The following is a 23,739-nucleotide window of genomic DNA, read 5'->3' on the forward strand; positions in this document are numbered from 1 at the left end:
ATGTATGTATGTATGTATGTATGTATGTATGCATGCATGCATGCATGCATGTATGTATGTATGAATGTATGAATGTATGTATGTATGTATGTATGAATGTATGTTTGTATGTTTGTATGACCATGTATGATTTCAATGGGGAACTGGGTCGATAGGGAGTACGGCTTTGCAGGGTGATATGGTTGGTGATAAAATATATAGAAGAGTTTCTGAAAAGACAGACTAGATTGTTTGCATCATAATGATAGTGTAGTGCATTTAGGGGCCATTCTATTTGATTTTAAAATGGCAAATCAAAATTTGAATTAGAAGCAAAGTTACAGAAACAGGGATTAACTTTAAAGGAAACACAACATTTACCTATTATTTAAAATATATGTTCTTTGAAATAAAAACGTTGCAATTGATTGTAGTTAGTGTGTTGTATTGGGCTGTTTGAAAACTTCCATGTACTGTATAAGGATAGCTATGCTGGCTAAAATTTCCATAGTATTGAATTTATTGACTGAGAGACAGTTGAGAGACAGTTGCATGGAACAACAATGAACATACTGGTGATGTACACAATTTATTTAATGCAGTGAATTTTCACCGTTTTTGAAGGAAAACAATTTATCTTAAAAAGCATTAACCTTTGCAGTACATAGATGTTAAGATAAGGCCAAGGATATGCAAGTTATCCATAGCATTATGTTACGTTGTATACTGTATTTAATGTTGCCATGGTTAGTATAAAGTGTTTGCAGGGTTTATAGCCTCTGGTGCTGTGAAGTGTACAGATATAGTTAGTGTGGCCTCGTGATTTGATTGCAGCCCAAACATGGAAGAGAGCCCTTTTCGTACAGGTTGAGCCAGCTGATTGTAAACAAAAGAATATACAAGATGGACCTCCAGAGGGTGTCAAATCAGCTCAGCAACGTTCATTTGTAGTTTGATATGATGTTCCATAGTAAATACGATAGTTTTCCCAAGTTTTATTTTATTTTCTGAAAGTGTTCGTTCTCACTTGACACAGCACACATCAGGGTAGACAAAACAGTACATCTGTAGTGACTAGTACACTTGGAAGGTTTGACCTTCAATTGGACAACATAATTATGGATAAAACACCATATAATATAGAGTAGTTGAGTCATTAGATGTGGGTTTATGGCAGCAAGTTACAGCGTTTCACACACATTTTAATCGGCTATTTGAAATAGCTTTTTGAGTATTTTAAACTTTTTAACTTCTGATGGAAGGACTTTATTTGAAAGCTTATTAAAAACTTTCTGTTAATTGAATACCTTAGTAGCTGTGATTTGTTGGTTTCAAAAACTTGTATGATACATTTACTGCACTACTTTGAGCTGTCTCCATGAAATGTGAAATATGAACTTATTGGAAGTTCCCCAAAATGTGAAGTGATAGGTGAAACCTCAAAGATTTATATTCAAAGGGTTTCAATATATGGACAGGGTAATGAGGTGTACTAGATTATAGCACTTCTTGGTATTATTTACTGATCATGGAATGTTGACTCCACCGTGTCAGTACTTCACTGAATGACAACCAGACCATGGTCATGACATGTTAACCCTATCTTGGTCATTACATCACCAAATACTAAATTGATTATGGTCATTACATTACAGAATGCTATTACCCTTTCATTTCATTACAATGCAAACTCAACTCATGGTACATGGTCATTACATTGCTAAATGCCAATCTTACCATGGTCATTACCGGTACATCACTAAATGTCAACCCTACCATGGTCATTACATGCATGGCCATTACACCACTAAATGCCAATCCTACCATAGTCATTACACCACTATTAAAATGCCAATCCTACCATGGTCATTACATCACTGTATGTCAACCCTACCATGGTCATTACACCACTGTATGCCAATCCTACCATGGTCATTACATCACTGAATGCCAATCCTACCGTGGTCATTTCATCACTGAATGCCAATCCTACCATGGTCATTACATCACTGAATGCCAATATCCTACCATGCTCATTACATCACTGAATGCCAATCCTACCATGGTCATTACATCACTGAATGCCAATCGTACCATGGTCATGTAACATCACTGAATGCCAATCGTACCATGGTCATGTAACATCACTGAATGCCAATCCTACCATGGTCATTACATCACTGAATGCCAATCCTACCATGGTCATTACATCACTGAATGCCAATATCCTACCATGCTCATTACATCACTGAATGCCAATCCTACCATGGTCATTACACCACTAAATGCCAATCCTACCATGGTCATTACATCACTGAATGCCAATCGTACCATGGTCATGTAACATCACTGAATGCCAATCGTACCATGGTCATTACATCACCTAATGCCAATCCTACCATGGTCATTCCATCACTATGTCAATCCTACCATGGTCATTACATGTGTGCCAACACCATCATGATCACTACATCTGTGGATTTTAGACTCCCTAGGATAATGTTACCAGTGCCACCATTGTTACGATATACTCGTCCTTGGAGTCAGTTGTAAAATCTGAAACCAAAATTTGAATGGTAATATGGGGGGGTTGGGGGGGGGGGGGGGGGGTTGGACCAACAACAAACTTTTTTTCAACCACAATGACAGCAAATTTTTTTTTGAGACCAACTAGACAGCAAATTTTTTTTTTGGCCAAGTAGAGGTACAGCTAGATAGATGACTATGAGGCAATGATTCTAAAGTTGGTTGATTGATACACTGTAGCAGTGGCACAAATGAAATCTGAAGCTGCACCTTTGAATTTGTAAAGTTGAAGATATTTGTGCTAAACTATGGACATTAAAACTGAAGGTAAGTTATTAATAAAATGCATACAGGCCTGTATGTGTGACTGACCAGCAAGTTCAGTCATTTGATGGTTTATGAACATTACCATACATTGGTATAATGAAACCCTTGGGCCTAATAAAAAAAAGTTGTTTGGTTCCGGTTACCCGACCCCACCTAGTTTTTCACTGCCAACCCTAAGTGTCTTTTACATATTTGAGAAAAAATAAATAAAATCATGAAAATTGTGAAGTCTCACAAGAAATGGTGGATGTGGCAACTGATATCAACTTAAAAAAGATAAACATAAAATTGTTCTTTCAATCTGTAATGGCTGTACATCTGATCGGAAGAAACCAATAACACAGAGACCATATGGAAAACATAACTACCTGAACTAGACACTCCCACATGAAAAAAAAAATAAAATAAAATATCTACCTACCCCACCTATTCTAAAATTGAGCATAATCGGAACCACTCACCTTTTTTGTTAGGCCTTAGAAGAACCTGCATGTTTTCAGTTTCATTCATTAATAAACAAGGGGAAAGTACAGCTTTCATAAGTTTATTTGTTATAATTTATAGAAAATTACAAAACTAAAGTTGCCATCTAAAATATTGTCATCAGCACATGCACACACCATTCATTTTCTCTGTTGAAGAAGGTACACCTTGCAGAATTCCAGTATGGCAATCTACGCAGTTATATACCGGTATGAATAGTTGTGCAAGTAACATGACCTCTCTAAAAAAAAGTGTTTGCTGTGCACTCAGACTAGGAAATTTGCTGTGCACTCAGACTAGGAATTATGGGAAATTTGCTGTGCACTCAGACTAGGCATTATGGGAAATTTGCTGTGCACTCAGACTAGGCATTATGGGAAATTTGCTGTGCACTCAGACTAGGAATTATGGGAAATTTGCTGTGCATCAGACTAGGAATTATGGGAAATTTGCTGTGCACACAGACTAGGCATTATGGGAAATTTGCTGTGCACTCAGACTAGGAATTATGGGAAATAAACAATGTTCTGATCTTACTCTTTGTTCTCTCAGCTGGCCTCAGTGTTGTGTGGGATTATTTCAAGTGGTGTGAAGCAGCTGCTAACTTTGTAATTTGCAGTCCATACTCAAAATAATTGTACAAAACATTACCAATTGGATTCAGTTTGACCCTGCAGTTTCCTTTAAAAGAAAGCCCTAAAACTTGTTAGAATTCAAGCCTCAATCAGATAAAATAATGTTTTGCAGCATTTCATATTGTTTCAATCCAACAAAATATTCATAGTCTCTATGCTGATGGCACCATTGAGGGCGCCCTTTGGATGTGGTCTGGAAATAAGGAGTTTATTCAACATAGTGTCTTTGTTTTGCCATAGGCTGTGGTCTGTGGTTTTACTTAGGATCAGTTAGATTTCACTTAGAACCTGTATCAAAGGGTGTATGGATCAAAGTATTAACAATTTAAATTCTTGCAATGCAGAGAAGATAGGCAGAGATTTTCTGCTCATATGGTTGGTGTCAATGACTTTGATTTCCCATGAAATGGCCTATGTTTTAAATTGGTTCTCTATTAGGAAATCACATTCATCATACAACTTTTTGTTGATTTTAATACTTTACAATGCACAAGCATTTCAAAGTTTTTAGCATTGAGCTTTGATCTGTCTTGGTTGACAATCCCCATCAGAATGACAAATTCCAACAATTTTTTGTTGTTTACAACATTGAATATTATTCCAGTATGTATATTATGTGTACAACTTTGTATGGTTTTGTCATCTGATGACTTATGTTACACTGATTTCCTATCTAAATTCCACTCGTCCAGAGGCAATAGCAGGCACTTTCTGTCTGTGAATAGTGAAGTGATGTGATTTGTTTGCTTTTCACTCATCTGTCACAGTTCTTGTCTTGCTTTAATACCAGCCATCAAATAATCTGGAAAGTAATAAAAACAAGAATAGAAATGAATAGTTGTTATTTAATGCTGCACTAGCTGTAATTTGCATATTAATTTTCAATCAGACAACTAACAATACATTTGCTGAAAAGTGGTTTTAAAAAAAAACAATTGGACATTGTATTTATTATTTGGAGATCTACTTTATCCATGATTGTCTAGTTTAGTATGCAGACCCAAAGACAAATTTGATTGGATTTATTGTACTGTATTTTGTGTACAGCTAAAAATCATTTATATGATGAGTAAATCAAATAGACTACCAAAATGGTTTTAAAAAATGTTCCTGTTGCAGCTAGTGCAGCTTAAGATGTATTACATTAAAAGTATTATGTATATATCAAACTTTGTCAACACTGCAGTTTTGATGAAACGTTTGATTTAGGAATTAAACACGATAAATTATTGTACATCAGGAAACATGCAAGCAGCATGCTGAGCACCTTTTGTTGTGAAATCTACCTACACAGGGAATATGAAGATGTACAGTGTATGGTGGGTGCATCTGGGTATTTTGAGCCCTGCAAATTTACCATCCTTGTACAGTGTATGGTGGGTGCATCTGGGTATTTTGAGCCTTGCAAATTTACCATCCTTGTACAGTGCATGGTGGGTGCATCTGGGTATTTTGAGCCCTGCAAATTTACCATCTTTGTACAGTTTGGCCTCCAACAATTTTGTTTTGTATCCTAGTTGTGAAAGTTTAATGATATTTTTCTTCTTTCCTGTATTCCAAAGTTTTGTAATGTCCTTGTCTGCTTGACTTCTATTTGATTGCCATACTGACACAAGGATGTGATGCAGTCATTTTTAGAGAACTTATCTACACCTTTGTTATTGCAGCTGATACACAATTATTTACTTTAATTTGTAACATAATAAATGGTTTTACCTTTTGTAATGTTTTCATCAAAATCACTACTCTGGAAATAATCATGTAGATGTGGACCATAAAATTCAACAACCCTTTGCACAAAATATTTTAATTTGGAATCACTGATGAGAACTGCAACTGAAGTGAACCGATTTATCAAATCATAGATCTCTTGTGGGAAAGTCTCCAACTTCATTGCTTCCTCATAGAAAGTGACTGTTTTCTCTACAGCTGCTTTCCATGGTAATGGTCTCCATGACACAAAGTCTTTGATCTTGGAGTTATCTACAGCTCCTCTTTTTACGGATGGAAAGAGGTGTAATTTATTTCCTAAATCAGCGCTGTCAAATAAAACATTTTTTATTCCCATGGCTGTAGCCATGTCTTTGAGTACGTGTACTAAGGTAGGTGTTTCATCAAAGGCAATATTGAATGCTTCATCATATACTTTATCTCCTGCCTGAGCGATTTCTAAAACCACCTTGGCGACGTCTTCAACATGAACGAAACACAGTGGCAAGTCACTCAGTTGTCCAGGAACATGAAGAGGTGTACCAATTGCATCAAACGTTCGAATCCACAATTGGTAGAACCACCATCTATGTGTCGAATCCCTTGGACCAACGACGTCAGGAAGTCGAAGAAACACATACGGGAAACCACCTGTTTCTCGATACTGACGGAGAACCTCTTCCCCACTTAACTTTTCATGTCCATAGTTATCCTGCTGGTTAAGGGTGGTTTGTCGAATAGACGAAGATGGACGGACAGCGTCGGTTTCTTTGGTCTTGCCTTTGTGTTTTTTCGTTGTGCAAACTTCATAGACGGAATCTGTACTAATGTAGATATATAACCCAACTTTTCCTGCCAGAGCTCGCACGGCAGATTCCATTTGATAGCCGTTGTAAGCGCTGAAGTCGACAACGAAATCAAAATGTCCGACCTCCTTGATTAAAGTAGTCAATGGATCACACCGAAGTAAGTCAATATTTCGATCACACATGACATGAGTTACAAATGGTTTTACCCTTGTCTCTGAATCCCAATACCAGTTACCACGGTTCACTATTGCTACTGTATAACCTTCTGATATTAGCGCGACCACGGTTTCAGCTCCAATGAAGCCATTTCCACCAAAGACCAAAACATGTGAGTTCCTGTGCAACTTCCGGGTTTCTTCCGTTACTATTTCTGCTTCTTCTCTTGTAGCATTGACCATACCTAAAACTAGTAAACATACTAATATACCAATACAAACGTAAATTGTTTTGGTACTCTTCCGTGTGAGGTCACGCGATATCATCCAAACAGCTTTCATGATGTCGAATCAATCTACGTGGCAAGACGTCTGATCAGAGTTGTTCTGATCAGCTGTTATCTGCGCAGGCGCAGCTGTACTGTCACCAAATGACCTTAAAGTTAAAGGTCGTGTAGCAGACGACAAGATAACGAAAGCAAAGAAGGCGAAACACGTAAAAAATGAGAGTTTAAGGAATTGTAAGAAAGGTGGCGGTTACAAGGTAAGTTCACCTTACCTTCATGAGGAGTTTAAAGTCTTCTTTTGACTGACACGTGGTGTGGGATGTGACCAGAACTCGAGTAGGCATACATCACAGGCACTTTCAATTTCAAGAACCGATACTCTACGAAAAGATAATGCACGAGTCAATGTCAACCCCCACCCTCCCCACCTCGGGTCATATAGTGGGGGATTTGGAAATTAGTCGTATAAAATTTGTCAAATGTCCCACCCCCTGGGGCAAGACATTCTGGAAAATCCCCACCTAAAACAAGTAAAACTCCCAACATTTCCCACACCCCAATGGGTGGGGCATTCAGAAATTTTGACTGACACATAACCACTCTTTTACGTCCGTGAAAATGACTAGGGAGGTCAATATGAGGCAATTGCCCCACCCCCTCGGGCATTGTTTCATGGCAAACACGGTCTAATCCCCCACATTTGTCCCGTATTGCCCGAGGTGGGGTCCCTCGGGCATTACATTGACTCGTGCATAAATAAGACATCCCTATTGTGTCAGTGTCTATCTTTGAATCCATACACTAGTAGATACTATCAACATATTCAATATATATGCTCTTATGTTACATTCAAAGATAGGCACTGACACAAGTTGTGTGTCTGGGCCATTGGATTAAGACTAGTTCCACTGAACTATTTCCATGGCCCTCACCAGGGAGGGTGACCATGCAATACTAAATTATATTTTTTGTCATGTACATTTTCCCAGTCTAAGTTCTGTCATTCTTTTTGGTGAAAATAAAAAAAAAAAAAATGAGTAATGAGTTACAATAGAGGTGTATACATATTTATTTTATTCATATTTTCATAGACATCGGTTCAAGTGCCTGTGGCCAAGTTTGGCGAGGGTACTCTTTTTGCCCTTTCGTTTTCATCCACATGGCACATACAGACTATTGTGGTTGCAATCACAGACCAGGAACATTGTCTGTGTTGAAATATAGCGTTAAATTTGTTCATATTTAAGGGGAGCTTACTCAGTACTGGTGGAATTTTGTTTTTATTTGTTGACAATGTTACCTATTCATATGAAGTGCTCAAAACATGTTTCACTTTTACCATAGCATCCTTGTAACCATGGTAATGAACAGTCCAAAGTTGCCTTACTTTATGGTTTTATGCAGACATTCTATGTACAAAACCCCATGCAATATGGCTGGTAGCATCCGGGATAGAGAGTACTTTACATAGTGAGGTATATAAATGATTGAAACAAAAATAACGCATTTAGTAATTGAGCTGAAATTAATTTCCTTTCCCTGTATGTTAATGCATAGGGCATATAGACACACTTGTTGACCCCATCAAAAATTAACATTTATTTTGATTGTTGACAATATGCATGTCATTCTTATTACCTATTGATATGAGGTGCTCAAAACAGGTTTGACTTTTAGTCATGATAGCATCCTTGTAACCATGCTAATGAACAGCTCAAAGTTGCCTTAAATTATGGCATAGGGTTAGGGTTAGGTACATAATATCGGCCCATATCGCCAAATCGCTGCTGATAATCATATAGTGAAATAATTGATGTGATGTTAGGAGAACAGTTGGGTAAGGTATTAGGTCGTATGGTAAGATTGTAGAAATGTTGACCTCGGTCCCAACAATGTTGGGAGTGTGCCCATCTAGTGTTTGGAAGTTAACTTCTGGCCTTTAGCTGAACCAATGAGATTCAAAAACAGGTACTGATTAATGCAGTGTCTCACACAAATTTACTGTGGTGGTAGTTGGGAAATAACCAATGCCTATAAAACATGCAATGTGGTGGCAGCAGTGGGTTTAAGTTCAGTGACTGGTCTCCTTTTCCATGTCCAACAGCATTTAAACTATGTTTTTGAAATATTTTAACAGGGATTCATCTCAACACTCATTCAGGATAAAACATACAGTGCTACCGAGATGATGGAATGAAATAACATTATATTTATAGATAACATTACAGTACTGTTACTCGACAATCAGTGTCTACTTTACTTTTGACTAGTAACTCTTATACACTAATAACACAGCCAATTCTATACATGGCTTCAGGATCAATCAAACGTTAAGATCAACTCTAAGACTTGTTAAGCCAAAGTTACTTCCCAGAAGTCGAGCTCAGATCTTAGACTGGTTTTCAATAGTTCCAATCTAGTTCCAGTCAGGCTAAGCCCAGTTCAAATCTAGTTCCTAAATCCACTCCAGTCCGACTTCTAGTTCTTCCTTACAGTTTATTACAAATGCCATATTATAATAGTTTTACATATCTCAGTATATAATTATTAAATGAAATCCTACAATACGTATATGAGAGAGGAGCCACTCAAAAAATACAAAGCTAAAAGGAGTTACTCAAATACAAAGTGCAATGCTGCCTTTCCCTAAAAAGTCAAGACTGAAGGTAATAATAATATATATATATATATATATATATATATATATATATATATATATATATATATATATATATATATATATATATATATATATATATATATATATATATATATATATATATATATATATATATATACATACACTTAAAATTTCTGTGTAAAGAGGGGGAAGGGTTACTCAAATTTCTCCCAGTGAGGCGGGGGGGGGGGTCACAGCAATTCCTATTCTTCCCTTGACCCCCCTCCCTTTCCCTGCCGTAAATAATGACAGTACCTTAAGCCCTTTAAGAATGAAATATCGCTTAGCACTTGCACTTAACGGAGGGATATTTGTGATTTCCCGGGCAAGTCCATATGCAAGCGAATAGATCCGATTCTTACTTTCCTAATGAAAATTACCTGAAAATAGTCAAGTTATGATGCATGACTTAGACATTCTATACTACACTTGAGACATCCAAATATCGTATATCCAAGTACTTCTAGTTTATAAAACACAAATAGTCTACGACACAGGACAAAAAATAACAAGTGACGGGAATTCCTGCAATACCCACGGACAAAATGCCGACACTCTCTTAAACGAACAACTTACCACGTACATGTAAAAGAAATGAAAAGGATTCAATTGTTATTCTATCCAATGAAAAAAGAAACTGCTCTAGTCCTAGACTACTCGAGTTGTCTGACACCAGGTCGCCTCCAGACGGTAGTTGTAAAGAGTTGCATTGTTAAGGAATATGGTGACGTTATTGGAGAGTGTGATGGTACGTTACAACTGAAAGAAAGATGATAGCTAGATGTACTTACTATCGTTTTCTGTAACAATGGGCTACTAGAAATATACAACAAATCAGCCAATCATTCGCTAATGCCTGTATCGTCTTTCTCTAACCGTAAATTATGAAAGTCGTAATTCACACCTTAATTGCAATATATAGAACGATGCGTGTCATTCGGACTAGAAATTAAAATAAGAATTTCAATAATTTGGTCATCATCAAACACTTGTGTGTGAAAACAGACATGTCAATAGTTTCTTTTAACCACAGAAAGTGTGATGTTGTGAAGAACTGACGCTGAGAGCCGTGTCTATAACACAAAATAGAAGACTGCATAACATGTACACTGCATGATGACTTTTCTGAGGTCAACGGGTGTTGCTCTTGCAAAATTTGTAAATACGTGTAACCTTATCTACAATAATTATACTTCCTTCATAAAGAACACATAGATTACTTTATGTTTTTCTGGTGTTGAAAATTTTGAAACGTGTCTTAAAAAAACCGTCATTCATTTTATCCTATATGCTTTCAACCATGGTAGGCATTTCAAAGATAAAATCACTGTATATTGAAATATCATAAACATACAATCGCAACTAAATGTTCATGCTAACCTACGATTTATCACACAAGCAAACGCCTGTTATTGACAGACTTACCTATAGTTCCAATCACATATATTTGGAATTTCTTATTTACACAGAGCGAAAAAAAGAAACCCACTTATTTTAGCGCCATCCGGGCATGTTCCCCGAAAATGTCTATGAATTTCCTAACATTTTCTGATAAAAAACATACAAACACTGCTTCTATATTGGTCTGGTAAATAACTGCTGTCTTCAACCTAACCTGCAATGTACATTCTACTCACAATACTTTCTCAGTATCCGGTAATACATCAAACATGTTTAGAGAAATTAAACACGAGACAGTAACATTTCACTTTACTAGAACACAAGAGTAATGTTAAGACTGCAGAGTGAAGTCATTACACCACACATTCTTCAACTTACTACATATTACCGTTCACTTCTTCGTGGTAACAAAATACAATACACAACTTGTTTTGCTTTGCTAGACAGTTCGGGTTAATAGAATCAATCTGTGTACAGAGTCGCTCAATAACGACCTCCTCTCTTGATTTCAGAATAGACAGTGTGATATTTAGAGGAAAAATTAGGTAGAACAACCAGAGTTACAGTTGATACACAACAACTCACGAGAGATAGGCACAGCGTAAGGGAATTACCGACGTATTGTATTATATGTACAGTACAAGAATTGTCACACACACACACAAAAGGCAACTGTCTATGGGCAATGACGAGGACGAGGGATGTAGTTGAGGAGACGACAACACACACAAAGTACGTTACTTAGAAGAGACAGCAGATTGAGAGATAAAGAGAGGTGAGTACATTTATGCATGCAAGATATATCTGTAAAAGTTTCAAGAGAGGAACTCGGTGTACATCTTAATTCAATGTACCTATCAAACTGAACTGCCTTAACATGTGTAGCAATTTGCAGGACAGATGAGAAGTGTGATTGACAGATCTATTCACAGGAATTTCATTGCTTTCTCCTTTACTACAAATAGTGCTCCCCCATTTTTGATATTCCCAGCACAGAGTCATACACCGGTGGTCGAAAAATCGTTAGGAAACAACGATGTTATTGTAGAAATGAATGCACCACAATCACATAAGAGAGTTCCCCTTCTAATATCTCTTCCTAAGGGTCGACAGAGTCTGTAAGTTTATTTCTATATCTATGATTCCTAATATAAAATAAAACCGAGGGGTACCCAATAAACAAACACATTAGACTAGCTAACATCATTTACGCTTTGATAAGCTAGATATTGGATGATTCACTACTCAATCACTATCTAAGAGTTAGTGTATTTAATTTTTCAAATAAATAATTCAAATATTATTGAACAGTGACTATTTCGTGCCCAGTGAAAAGAAACTAAATATTGAAAGTTTACTTAGCATAACAATGTCAATGAATATTTTAGAGTATTTCGAATATAATCTCTAGTTGGCTAACAAATTTACAAAAGATGTACATTTATAAAACTTCCCACATCCAGCAAATGACATTGATCATCCAATTTTGTCAGACGATTTCAATCATTTAAAGTCTAAACATCAAATATAAAGCCACAACTTTTGATGTCAGTGCTCTACAAGTGTATTGTATGTAACCTACATCTCTTATTTATACTCAGCTCGCTCACCCTGTTGACATCAACAACCTTTCTGTTAACGAAATATCAAAACGTCGGGCATTCTAAATCGCTTTGTGTTTATCTTAACATTCAGTAATTTTTTATTTACAAAATGAAAGTAGTTTGTCGTAAAATGCAAACAGGGTTCAATAACCAGATAGAAATATGTATACCCTCTTTGAAATATCTAAATATCAACATACTCTATCTGTTAAAATGTGTTGTAGATTAATTTTAATTTTTTTGTTATTATGGCGTCAATAACATAATAACTTCATCAAGAATACATCATCTTACTTAGATGTAATATCTACCAGTAGCACGTATCAGTGTATTGGTAGTACTTTACGACGTTAAACTACACTATATGCAATAAATTTCGTCCCAAGAACCTATGCCAAGCTATGATATGAGGATTTTTATTTTCACCCATTTGTTTGAATTTCCTGTAGCATCTGTATGGCTAATGCCATAAACATTGCCAGTGAGAAAGCAATGAAAAACCACAAGAATAACCTGTCAATTACACATGCCACCTGTTTCCACTCAGTGCTGACGTCATTTTCATGATCCTCATTCTCACACCTTCGAACCAGAAAGTCAAGACTCCTCTGAATCTTTTTCAATTCATTGACAACGCTGGCGGTGTCATTGCTTGTTTGGGTATTCTGGTCTGATCTCGCTTGGGGTGGTGATAGTCTTTTGATGGCGTCGTTGTCCAGAGTGTACACGACTTTGTTGCCCAATGGATCCACCACCACAACGTTGCTTCGGACAACTGGTTCTTCACTGAGATCTTCTAGTTGCAGGCCTAATTACGTAAACGTGTAAAGGAGAAAATAACAAAGTTATGTCGTGTACTTTGTCATCACGCCAAGTGATAAGGTCACACTGGAATTTGTTCTAATCATCGGCGTTCTCTGTGAGGTTGACAAATTACAATGTAATGAGCTTTGGGATATGAATCACTTAGACATGAAATTTAAAAAAAAAAAAACATTTCTGCTGACTCCCATGAGGCAATGTGACCCACAGCAAAGATCCTCAAGTGGAGGACAAATTCACTTTAAGGTTTCTTTGAAATCGCTCGTAATGTAGGTGGTGTAATGTAGGTGGTGTAATGTAGGTGGCGTAATGTAGGTGGTGTAATGTAGGTGGTGTAATGTAGGTGGCGTAATGTAGGTGGTGTAAAACCATGACACGACTCTCAAGAACCCAAAGTTCATGAAAATGCCTGTATTGCATGGAGTGGCGTTTCCCTTTTCAAATACTATTACGTATTTATTTTCGATTTAATCATAGAACTTGTACTTGCAGTGTGCAAAACTTGTTAAAAATTCTCGTATGTAATTGTACACACGTTACTGTTAAAACTGATAAGCCAGAAGAAAGCGCAGGAGACCACACTAATAACAATGCACTATTTTGCGTCTTGCATGATCGTTTTTGAGGCTCATGATATACACCAACTGAAGACTCCTTCAGACTAACTAAACAGGTTTTTTTATTTTTTTTTATTTAAATTTTATTTAAAGAGGGTTAAAAATCATACAGATAACCTGGTTAGCTAAAAGCTAGTCTTCCCCAGGGCCCTCAAACAGTCACCGACATTTCACCTCAAACAGTCACCGACATTCATAACCCATGTGTTACTTGTAAACGAAATACACCTACCTGCAGGCTGCTCATGTTCTCCAAACTGCTCTTTCATACACAGAACATTCAACACATATTTGTTCATAGTTATCTTGCGTAGCCATGTTGGCACATCATTGTGGTCTGGACCATGATGCCAGAACTTCAAAACAATCACATTCATGCCCGTAGAAGTGGCCACAAGAACCATCGTGAAAATGAGGAATTGAGCTGAAAATTATAATAGTGGGGTTAGGTTCTGTCCTTCCTTGGTTTGTGGACAGTTTGATTTCCGTACTATTTAAACAAATACAGACCACGATAGTTTCACACACACACACACACACACACACACACACACACACACACACACACACACACACACACACACACACACACACACACAAATATATCTCTCTTTCTCATACTACATACCCACATTATGTCCTAAATGTGATTTCATAGGGGATGGAAGAAAGAAGAATTGAGTTTGCACATCGACACACAAATGTTTCACATCACAGTGACCATCCTAGCCCGATCTTGACGTTGCATGGATTAAAACTGGTCGGACGAAATTACCACTGAACAGTTTTGCATTCATAATAATCATCCTTAGACCCTGCAGCCTAAGACTAAGTTTAGATGGCGTATCCTCTATCCAATTGTGTTTGTCTGTCCTTTTCTCCTGCCGACACATATTTGCCTCACACACATTTAAAAGACTTGTTCTGTGCTTAGGATTATACTGTGAAGCAAAACTCGGAATCTTCAACGTTTGGTTGACTGTATACTTACATATAATGGGCACATCTTTCGCCGTTGGAGGCATCATATCACCCGACATGGTCAGAAAAACAGCCATCGATAAAAGGATTGTTATACTGAGACCAATCTAATACATAAATGTATTTGAAAAATGTGTGTTAGATCGCAATGTGTATAATTTATCAGGGAATTTCTATCTCTGCTTTAATACCTAGTGACACTACTACTAGCTGTCAAATAAGCTTACGAATCAAGAAGCCAATTACAAATGAATACAAAGGAAAACGACCCACCTTTTCTCCAGAATCACATGGTAGACTAAATCCTAGCAATGTCAATGCAAAGATGATGAGGCAGGGTATAATTAGATTGACTACATAGAACAGAGGTTGTCTTTTCAAGAGTATAGTCATAATTATCTTATCCATCGTTTGGTTGTGTTCTTTCCCCACGTTACTTGTTTTAATGTTATCTACTTTCCATTCTCCCGCCTGTGGGATGTCGTCTGCAATTTCGCCTTGGTCGTGGAATATGAAATTGATATAGTCATTGTTAGTACGCCATGGACCAAATTGGAAGTCACAATATTGTTCATCCATCGGGAATTTAAAGAACTCGATGGCACAAAAACTTTTCAGAATTACCATTGCATCGTATGTGACCATTCCGTGTGGCTCTAAGATAACTGTGGTCTGCGACATGAAATTACTCCCACTGTCACTGTCAGCACTGAAAGCCAAAACAGAAAGAGAGTTTATATTCAGATAATTAAATTGTTGGTTTAGTTGTTTACGTCTCACGTAAATCATATATGTTGGAGGAGGCCCATCCAAGATTTATCATGGCTCCATGATGAGTGAATGGTTAGCGTGGCCAGTTTGGAATTTGTAGATTCGAGCCCCATCGCTGCCGCTTGTTTCTGAATGGCTGAAGTCCTTGGGCACGAGAACCATGATTGTGCCTAGGTCATCCGAGCTGTATAATTGGGGACCTGGTAGGATAGAGGTTGCGATGTGAATGCTTTAATCATATGCGCTTATAGAGGCTGCAATGGATTGTATGCTCCCCAGGGAGTTGAGGAAGTTAAATGGCCGTTGTGCTGCCTTTGATGGTAATAATTGTCAGCGCCTTGAGCTCTCAGGAGGAAAGGCACATTACAAATTCTCATTATTATTATCTGTATGTAAATTCAAACTAATATCGTAAATTCATTCAACGACTGTCGAAGCTGTGTCTCTTCTTGACATCAGAAGGGCATCAGTGATCACAATTTTGCCCTGCATGAGTTTGGATGTCCATAGTAGCTTTGGAAGGGGTGATGGATTGTTGGGAGACTGAAAAAGTCCCGGACCCGCCTCGGTGACATATATCACCGCCACGGTGACATATATTATTGTGTTGTTGGTAGAGAAAGTCCCGGACCCGCCTCAGTGACAGATATCATTGTGTTCTTGGGAGAGAAAGTCCTGGACCCTCCTCAGTGACAGATATCATTGTGCTGTTGGGAGAGAAATTCCCGAACCCGCATCGGTGACAGATACAATATCAATGACTGTAAAAATTAAAGTCGAAGTTTTCTAAATCACTCCAAACTTGGCCATATGAAGCTTGATTATAGTTCTTTTGAAACAATTTAAAACTGGGGTTCATCATCTTTCTTCAATCTTCTCACAATATTCGGTTGTCATCCTGGATTCGTCTAAAATGGGCTCTATTTGAATCGTTGCACATGTGTTAACAAGCATCTTGATTGTATATTAAAATGGGCAATTGTTGTGACATGAAAAAGTACAACTTACTTATTCCACAATACCACATCTGGGAGCCAGACATCATCCGAATTTACCCATAGCTTTGTAACGTTATCGTACTCCTCAGGGTCCCATGTCAAATTCACATCTGTCCAGTTCTGACAATACGAAAGATAAAAAGGTTATAGTATATGATAGAGCAAGTGCTTTCCGACGAAGGCACTGCAACAAATAACGGAAGTGTCTTAATCCGTGGCAAGTTGCGTCCAACGCTTCTGCAACTATAACACTGCATATAAAGCCATAACCAATAACGCCGTTCCACCCCTTATTGCATTGTGTTTTTAACGAGGAAGGCGCCTTCCCTGTTAATGTATGAAAACAAGAGCAGCCAAATGTAATGCAACCCACATTTGATTATTGTATAGTTAAAACATCCAAAACCAAGTGTCACACACATACTCTTTCAGAGTGACCGATTATGTCATCCAAGCGTTACAAGCTTACACTCTTTCAGTGACCAATTATGTCATCCAAGTGTTACAAGCTTACACTCTTTCAGAGTGACCAATTATGTCATCCAATTGCAAGTGTTACAAGCTTGCACTCTTTCAGAGTGACCAATTATGTCACCCAAGTGTTACAAGCTTACACTCTTTCAGAGTGACCAATTATGTCACCCAAGTGTTACAAGCTTGCACTCTTTCAGAGTGACCAATTATGTCACCCTAGTGTTACAAGCTTGCACTCTTTCAGAGTGACCAATTATGTCACCCAAGTGTTACAAGCTTGCACTCTTTCAGAGTGACCAATTATGTCATCCAATTGCAAGTGTTACAGGCTTGCACTCTTTCAGAGTGACCAATTATGTCACCCAAGTGTTACAAGCTTACACTCTTTCAGAGTGACCAATTATGTCATCCAATTGCAAGTGTTACAGGCTTGCACTCTTTCAGAGTGACCAATTATGTCACCCAAGTGTTACAAGCTTGCACTCTTTCAGAGTGACCAATTATGTCACCCAAGTGTTACAAGCTTGCACTCTTTCAGAGTGACCAATTATGTCATCCAATTGCAAGTGTTACAGGCTTGCACTCTTTCAGAGTGACCAATTATGTCACCCAAGTGTTACAAGCTTGCACTCTTTCAGAGTGACCAATTATGTCACCCAAGTGTTACAAGCTTGCACTCTTTCAGAGTGACCAATTATGTCATCCAATTGCAAGTGTTACAGGCTTGCACTCTTTCAGAGTGACCAATTATGTCACCCAAGTGTTACAAGCTTGCACTCTTTCAGAGTGACCAATTATGTCATCCAATTGCAAGTGTTACAGGCTTGCACTCTTTCAGAGTGACCAATTATGTCACCCAAGTGTTACAAGCTTGCACTCTTTCAGAGTGACCAATTATGTCACCCAAGTGTTACAAGCTTGCACTCTTTCAGAGTGACCAATTATGTCACCCAAGTGTTACAAGCTTGCACTCTTTCAGAGTGACCAATTATGTCATCCAATTGCAAGTGTTACAGGCTTGCACTCTTTCAGAGTGACCAATTATGTCACCCAAGTGTTACAAGCTTGCACTCTTTCAGAGTGACCAATTATGTCACCCAAGTGTTACAAGCTTGCACTCTTTCAGAGTGACCAATTATGTCATCCAAGTGTTACAAGCTTGCACTCTTTCAGAGTGACCAATTATGTCACCCAAGTGTTACAAGCTTGCACTCTTTCAGAGTGACCAATTATGTCATCCAATTGCAAGTGTTACAGGCTTGCACTCTTTCAGAGTGACCAATTATGTCATCCAAGCGTTACAAGCTTACACTCTTTCAGTGACCAATTACATCCAAGCAATACTAACTGTTGCATTTGCATTTAATCACAGAAGCAATAATTGTTTCTCGAAAAATGTAATTACCCCCTCCACAAGTTTTTTCATAAGCCCTTCCAGGAAATGTTTCAAATGGCCGAACGCATACCAACTGCAGTAAAGCTTATTTACAAGGTTGTAAGGTTTTGTAGGTGCTATTTTATCACCCAAAATCACATGTAAGTTGATAGCAATACAGCAAAGACAGACTGAAACTGGACTTTTCCTGTCACATTATCGAGAATTAATTATTAAGTTCTACTTATTAGTGATAAACTTACCAATACAAGACCTGCTACTGTTGTCAGTGTTTGGTGTTTTTCGTCCTGGGAATGAAAAGACATAGAAAAGGCAAACAATCGACCGTCTTGTCGGAACGCCAAGTATATCAATTGATTGTTGAATATCCAAACAAATGAATAAGTAAATACATGTCTGTATAAAATTGATACGATTCCTATCTTGCCGATTTAGCTCAGCTACGATCGGTCATTGTAATAGGGAACTTGCAAACCGCCATGTTGAATATTGCATCATGGGAAATGTGATTATAAATACTGATCAATTAGTATATAATTATATATTAATAAATAAAATACAACAACATACAACAAGTATTGTTAACAATGTTGAGACATTATTTGTAACCACAAATAATCAATTCATAGTTACCCTGACAATTGTGGGAGGTTAATTTTATCAGTAGCCCCAGATTAGGTATTACGATAACCACAAATAGTCCCATAGTCCTTGCGTCTGAGCATGCTCAGTCTGGATTGCAAGTTCCGTATTCATTTTATCATCCATAAGGAGTGTAAAGTCAACTTTTGCACTATACTGATAGATTCTGAACCATGCCATTTAATAGCTGCCTCTAAAATCAGACCGTCGTCTATAAAAATGCGTTCTATGCTACTTAATAAATGTGTTCAGCGCTATTTGATGTCTAAAGTGGTGGTTGGGAGTTGATGTCAAATTTGTGGGGTAATTGCTCCTATAGACTATCAAGTCGCAGCTCTAAAGACTGAGGGTAGTTTATGAAAACAGTCTGATAACATATTGTATCATATTTATTAATTTTGTATGCTTATCAGTGTAACCACAGTGCTAGTATTTCACACATTTGTATATTTTCATCTACAATCTGATAAATTACCCAAACAATAACTAAAGCTTTCGTATATTATTCACAAGCAATCCAGTTTATCAGGCCATTAAGATAACTAGTTGTGGTTATCATGTAATGGGCGGTCTACTATTTATTTCTGCAAGAATTACGTTGCGATTGTTTCATTTCAGAAATATGCAAGGCTAATTAGTTGAATTTGATATTTGACTTACACGGACCGTACGATACCATCTGAATTGTACATGTCAACAATATACTACCAAACCAGTGAGACAACAGACTTTCTTTTAGGCTGCATGATGTATTTTACATCGAACACAATGGTTTTGTTTCCAATGACACAAAAAAATTACAAACACCATAGCGCACGCACACGGTCAAAGTGTTACATTTTATGTTTGAATTGTCCTTGTTTCATCTGACAGTGATGTTGATTTGTGTTCACAGTGAGAATTTTTTTTATCATATTATATGTTTGCGTTCTATCAGTGCGTTCATTTAGTTTTGTGTAATTTGTAACATAAAACATTGTGCATGACGTAAAAATCACCGTGCCGCGTAATATACATGATATAGTCTAGTCACTCTGGTTTGGTAGTAGATCAGGACATCATATATATAGTACGTTCAACCAAGCCAACAATAATGGACGATGAGTAATGCGGTTTACAACTCTGTCACACAATACTTTTGATGTAGGCCTACCACCAAAGTACTCCCATGGAAACCAATTTTCAGATCAAATTAAATATGCTATACCGCAACGAATAAATTGCACTTAATCAAACGTTTTGGCGGTTTGCTATTTAGGATCGATGGTCTGACTGCATTTTATCATTTATGTACTGGCTTGATTTTCCAAGGTGAAATGTTGGCTTTTTACCTTTTTGGGACCTTTGCAGAGTTTAGTCTGTAGTTTGAATCCACTAGGATACATCTCTACACATCTCCTGGCAAGTACTACCCCGACCCCCGCCAAGTACTACCCGACCCCCCTCAAGTCCACATTATAATGGGGGGGGGGGGATTTCTCTGCATAGCATGTATGCATGCCATATATACACACAATGTTTGTACTTTAACTCATCTACCAATATTCATAATGAAAAATGTTCAAAAAATCCATGATGGTTATTTTCAATGCATGTCAAACTGAATATAGTATCTCATAAACCAATAACTGAATAAAGAATTCCATTAATCTCAGACAACCAAGACCGAAGTCTGAATGCTTATCAAATGGTTCTACACGAAGTTTATCATGTTACACATTCATGTTGTTTGTCTGATGTGAACTACGGATACGCGGATGCTTGTTAAGTTTGTCGAAAACTGTCCTAAATATTCAAGATTTCTGTGTATACTACTACTGATTTGTTTATTCAGATAGGTGTGATTTGATTAGATATGTAACAGCCGAAATGATGACCACATGCACAAACTTGGCGGTTTTTTTTGTTGTAAATTACAATGTGAAAGCTGTGATCTGAGGTTAAAGTTGAAAGAAAACAAAGCGTGCATTGAGAGAAAAAAATCAGTCTATTAAATTAGTCTAACCCATTCAAAACATCCCCATAAACTTGAAATAACTTACCACATTTACTATCCTCATGAGATAGTAGACGAACTCTACCACAACGACGTCTGTTGCATTCTTTACAGGACGAGCAGTTTTCGAATAATTCGCATTAAACAACTTTTCTATTAAATCTTTATCTGTTTTCCCGCTCACTGATAATTGATGAAAGGAAAGACATGTTAGCTTTATAAATATTATAAGACTGGATCATTTTTATTGTATTTTGCTAACATAATACCTACAAATTATTCATGAGTGGAGAGTCTGACTCAGATAGATCGATTATTTAAAACATACATATTTATTTTCACGAAACAATTAACTATGTACATTCAATTAATGATAGTTGTATGTTGAAAGGGATGGTATTTAGTATATTTCGATAATGTTGTCAAAGAGAACAGCTTACAGTGTTTCATGACACAAACTGCCCTAGTGAAATTTTTCATTCTCCCTTACGAAATACTTTTTCCGCTTTTGAATTTAGATAAGGTACACTTCTCGATGCGTACGGTGGGGGAATTAAATGAAATGAAAAAGCCATTGCCCGAATGTTATTTGCATGGTCGAGTTCTAGTACGGTCTTGTACCGCTAGTTGAACCAACGGCACCAGTGTCCCCTGGCACTCATGATAATGTCAAATGATAAAAGACTTTGAAGGAGTTGTTAATGATAAAAGCGTATTCGTTTACATTTTGGAAATATTATTCTTTTATATTATTAAAAGAATAAGCTTATATTCAGGATTTTGATAACCACACCATGCCACTTATCAATTTTATTTTAGCTCAAGACTAACATAGACTAACATATTAAAGACACCTTTGAAAGTGTATTACTATCTTATTGCAAATGTGAAACATGAACAAACTGTCCCGAGATATGTAGATTTACAATGGCCCATCTTCACCGTTTCCCCGAATGTTCGGGGAAGACTAAGAAGTCGTCTCCCGTTTATGCGGTGACAAATTGCGAAAGATGTTTGTGAATATGATGACCATAACTTGTTAAGTAAACCATAAAAGTATAAAACTACATAATGAGAGATTGACAATACCCAATACGTATCAGAGAAATATTACGATGGGGAGACCCAAATACCCAACTATCAAGTATAGAAAAATGAATGAATACTATCACAATTTCTTTTCGATTTTAGCGTGAACTTCCAGGAAATGCTTTATGATTAACAAAGATCTCGTTATAATCTTTAACCAGCACCAATTTATGTAAGGTCTGTAAATCAGCGAAGAATGGTGTGCAAAGCAGTTCTTTAAACTTTGAAACCTTGTTGATATGACTCATATGTATTAAATTGAACCGCAAGTTATTTGTGCGTCATAACAATTCAACGATGTAGTTGAAATTGCAATACCTATATAAACATCATCTTCCGAAAGTTGAAACTTATAGAGGTAACTTCTCATCGATTTATCTATCAGTGGTAGTGAAAAGTCTGCAACAAAGGCTTTTCAAATCTTAAATAACCCTACTATAAATATCTAAAGTATGCTCATAAAATATAAATGTAATATAAATGCCTCCCTTATGTCGCTTCAAGGACTTTTTAATTATATTTTCCGTCTTTATCTTGGTGAATGTTACCGCTGACAGAGACAATCAGCCATAAAACTAAGGCGAAAAATAATATATTTAGTTGTGATGTAACTAGATATACTTACCAAACCAGAACAGGCTCAATGATATAAAAAATAAAAGGTATTTCATCTCGCCGCTTAATATTTCGACTTTGAAATGTAGACCATATTTAGTGCATACCTAAAACGAAGCAAATGATTCTAATCAAGCAAACGTGACTAATATATCAACACGATACAAAGTTATTCCCACGAGTAACTAGTCAATTCTGTACTTCATTTTATTGTAACTGTCACAGGCCGGAAATAGTTTTCTCCAACCTGCAAAATATATCTTGCTAACCATTTGGAATCTAAACAATTTCATCTTTATAAAGTTTCCTATTAGTGAATAAACGAGGATAGCGAGACTTTGTAGTTGTCATATACAAAGAATTCTGGTCTAAAATTGTTTAAAATTTGTTTATAATTATGTAAAATTGAATGCGTGCGATTATTATACAATGACTTTGCCGCCATTGGTTTAGAATTTAATCAAGATACAATGATTGTAAACGTTTTAAATATATTAAACATTATCCGAGATTCATACGTCTACCGAGCCCGAGTATTTTTACGATAGTCCTACTCTTTATATTTTGACAGTAAGTTGTCTTTCACGACACGATCGACACACACACACCCTTGTCAAATGGCATAATTTATATATGGAGAATGCTGATCGGAAATCTACCTAATTATAAAGATAGAAGCTCGACCCTTAAAACATGAGGAGTTTCAGAGAAAGGAAATTATATTTTATACTCACTCATATTT

The 23,739-nt window shown here is 36.9% G+C and overlaps 2 protein-coding genes across 2 annotated transcripts; both read right to left on the reverse strand.

Annotated features, from left to right (window-relative positions):
• Positions 1-4,711: 4,711 nt before the first annotated feature.
• LOC144437392 (uncharacterized) lies at positions 4,712-6,867 on the reverse strand. The gene is made up of 2 exons (XM_078126320.1): positions 5,667-6,867; positions 4,712-4,752 (listed from the first exon to the last, which is right to left on the reverse strand). The coding sequence occupies exons 1-2, from the start codon at positions 6,865-6,867 to the stop codon at positions 4,712-4,714; spliced, it is 1,242 nt and encodes a 413-aa protein (XP_077982446.1).
• A 5,447-nt stretch (positions 6,868-12,314) lies between these two features.
• LOC144437393 (neuronal acetylcholine receptor subunit beta-4-like) lies at positions 12,315-22,229 on the reverse strand. Its single transcript, XM_078126322.1, has 8 exons — positions 22,220-22,229; positions 21,340-21,476; positions 18,898-18,942; positions 16,796-16,905; positions 15,290-15,725; positions 15,027-15,123; positions 14,264-14,459; positions 12,315-13,382 (listed from the first exon to the last, which is right to left on the reverse strand). Exons 1-8 carry the CDS (start codon positions 22,227-22,229, stop codon positions 13,019-13,021), a joined length of 1,395 nt encoding a protein of 464 aa, XP_077982448.1. The 3' UTR covers positions 12,315-13,018.
• Positions 22,230-23,739: the final 1,510 nt, after the last annotated feature.

This window comes from Glandiceps talaboti, chromosome 7, assembly GCF_964340395.1.
Source record: "Glandiceps talaboti chromosome 7, keGlaTala1.1, whole genome shotgun sequence".
Classification (NCBI taxonomy): Eukaryota; Metazoa; Hemichordata; class Enteropneusta; family Spengelidae; genus Glandiceps; species Glandiceps talaboti.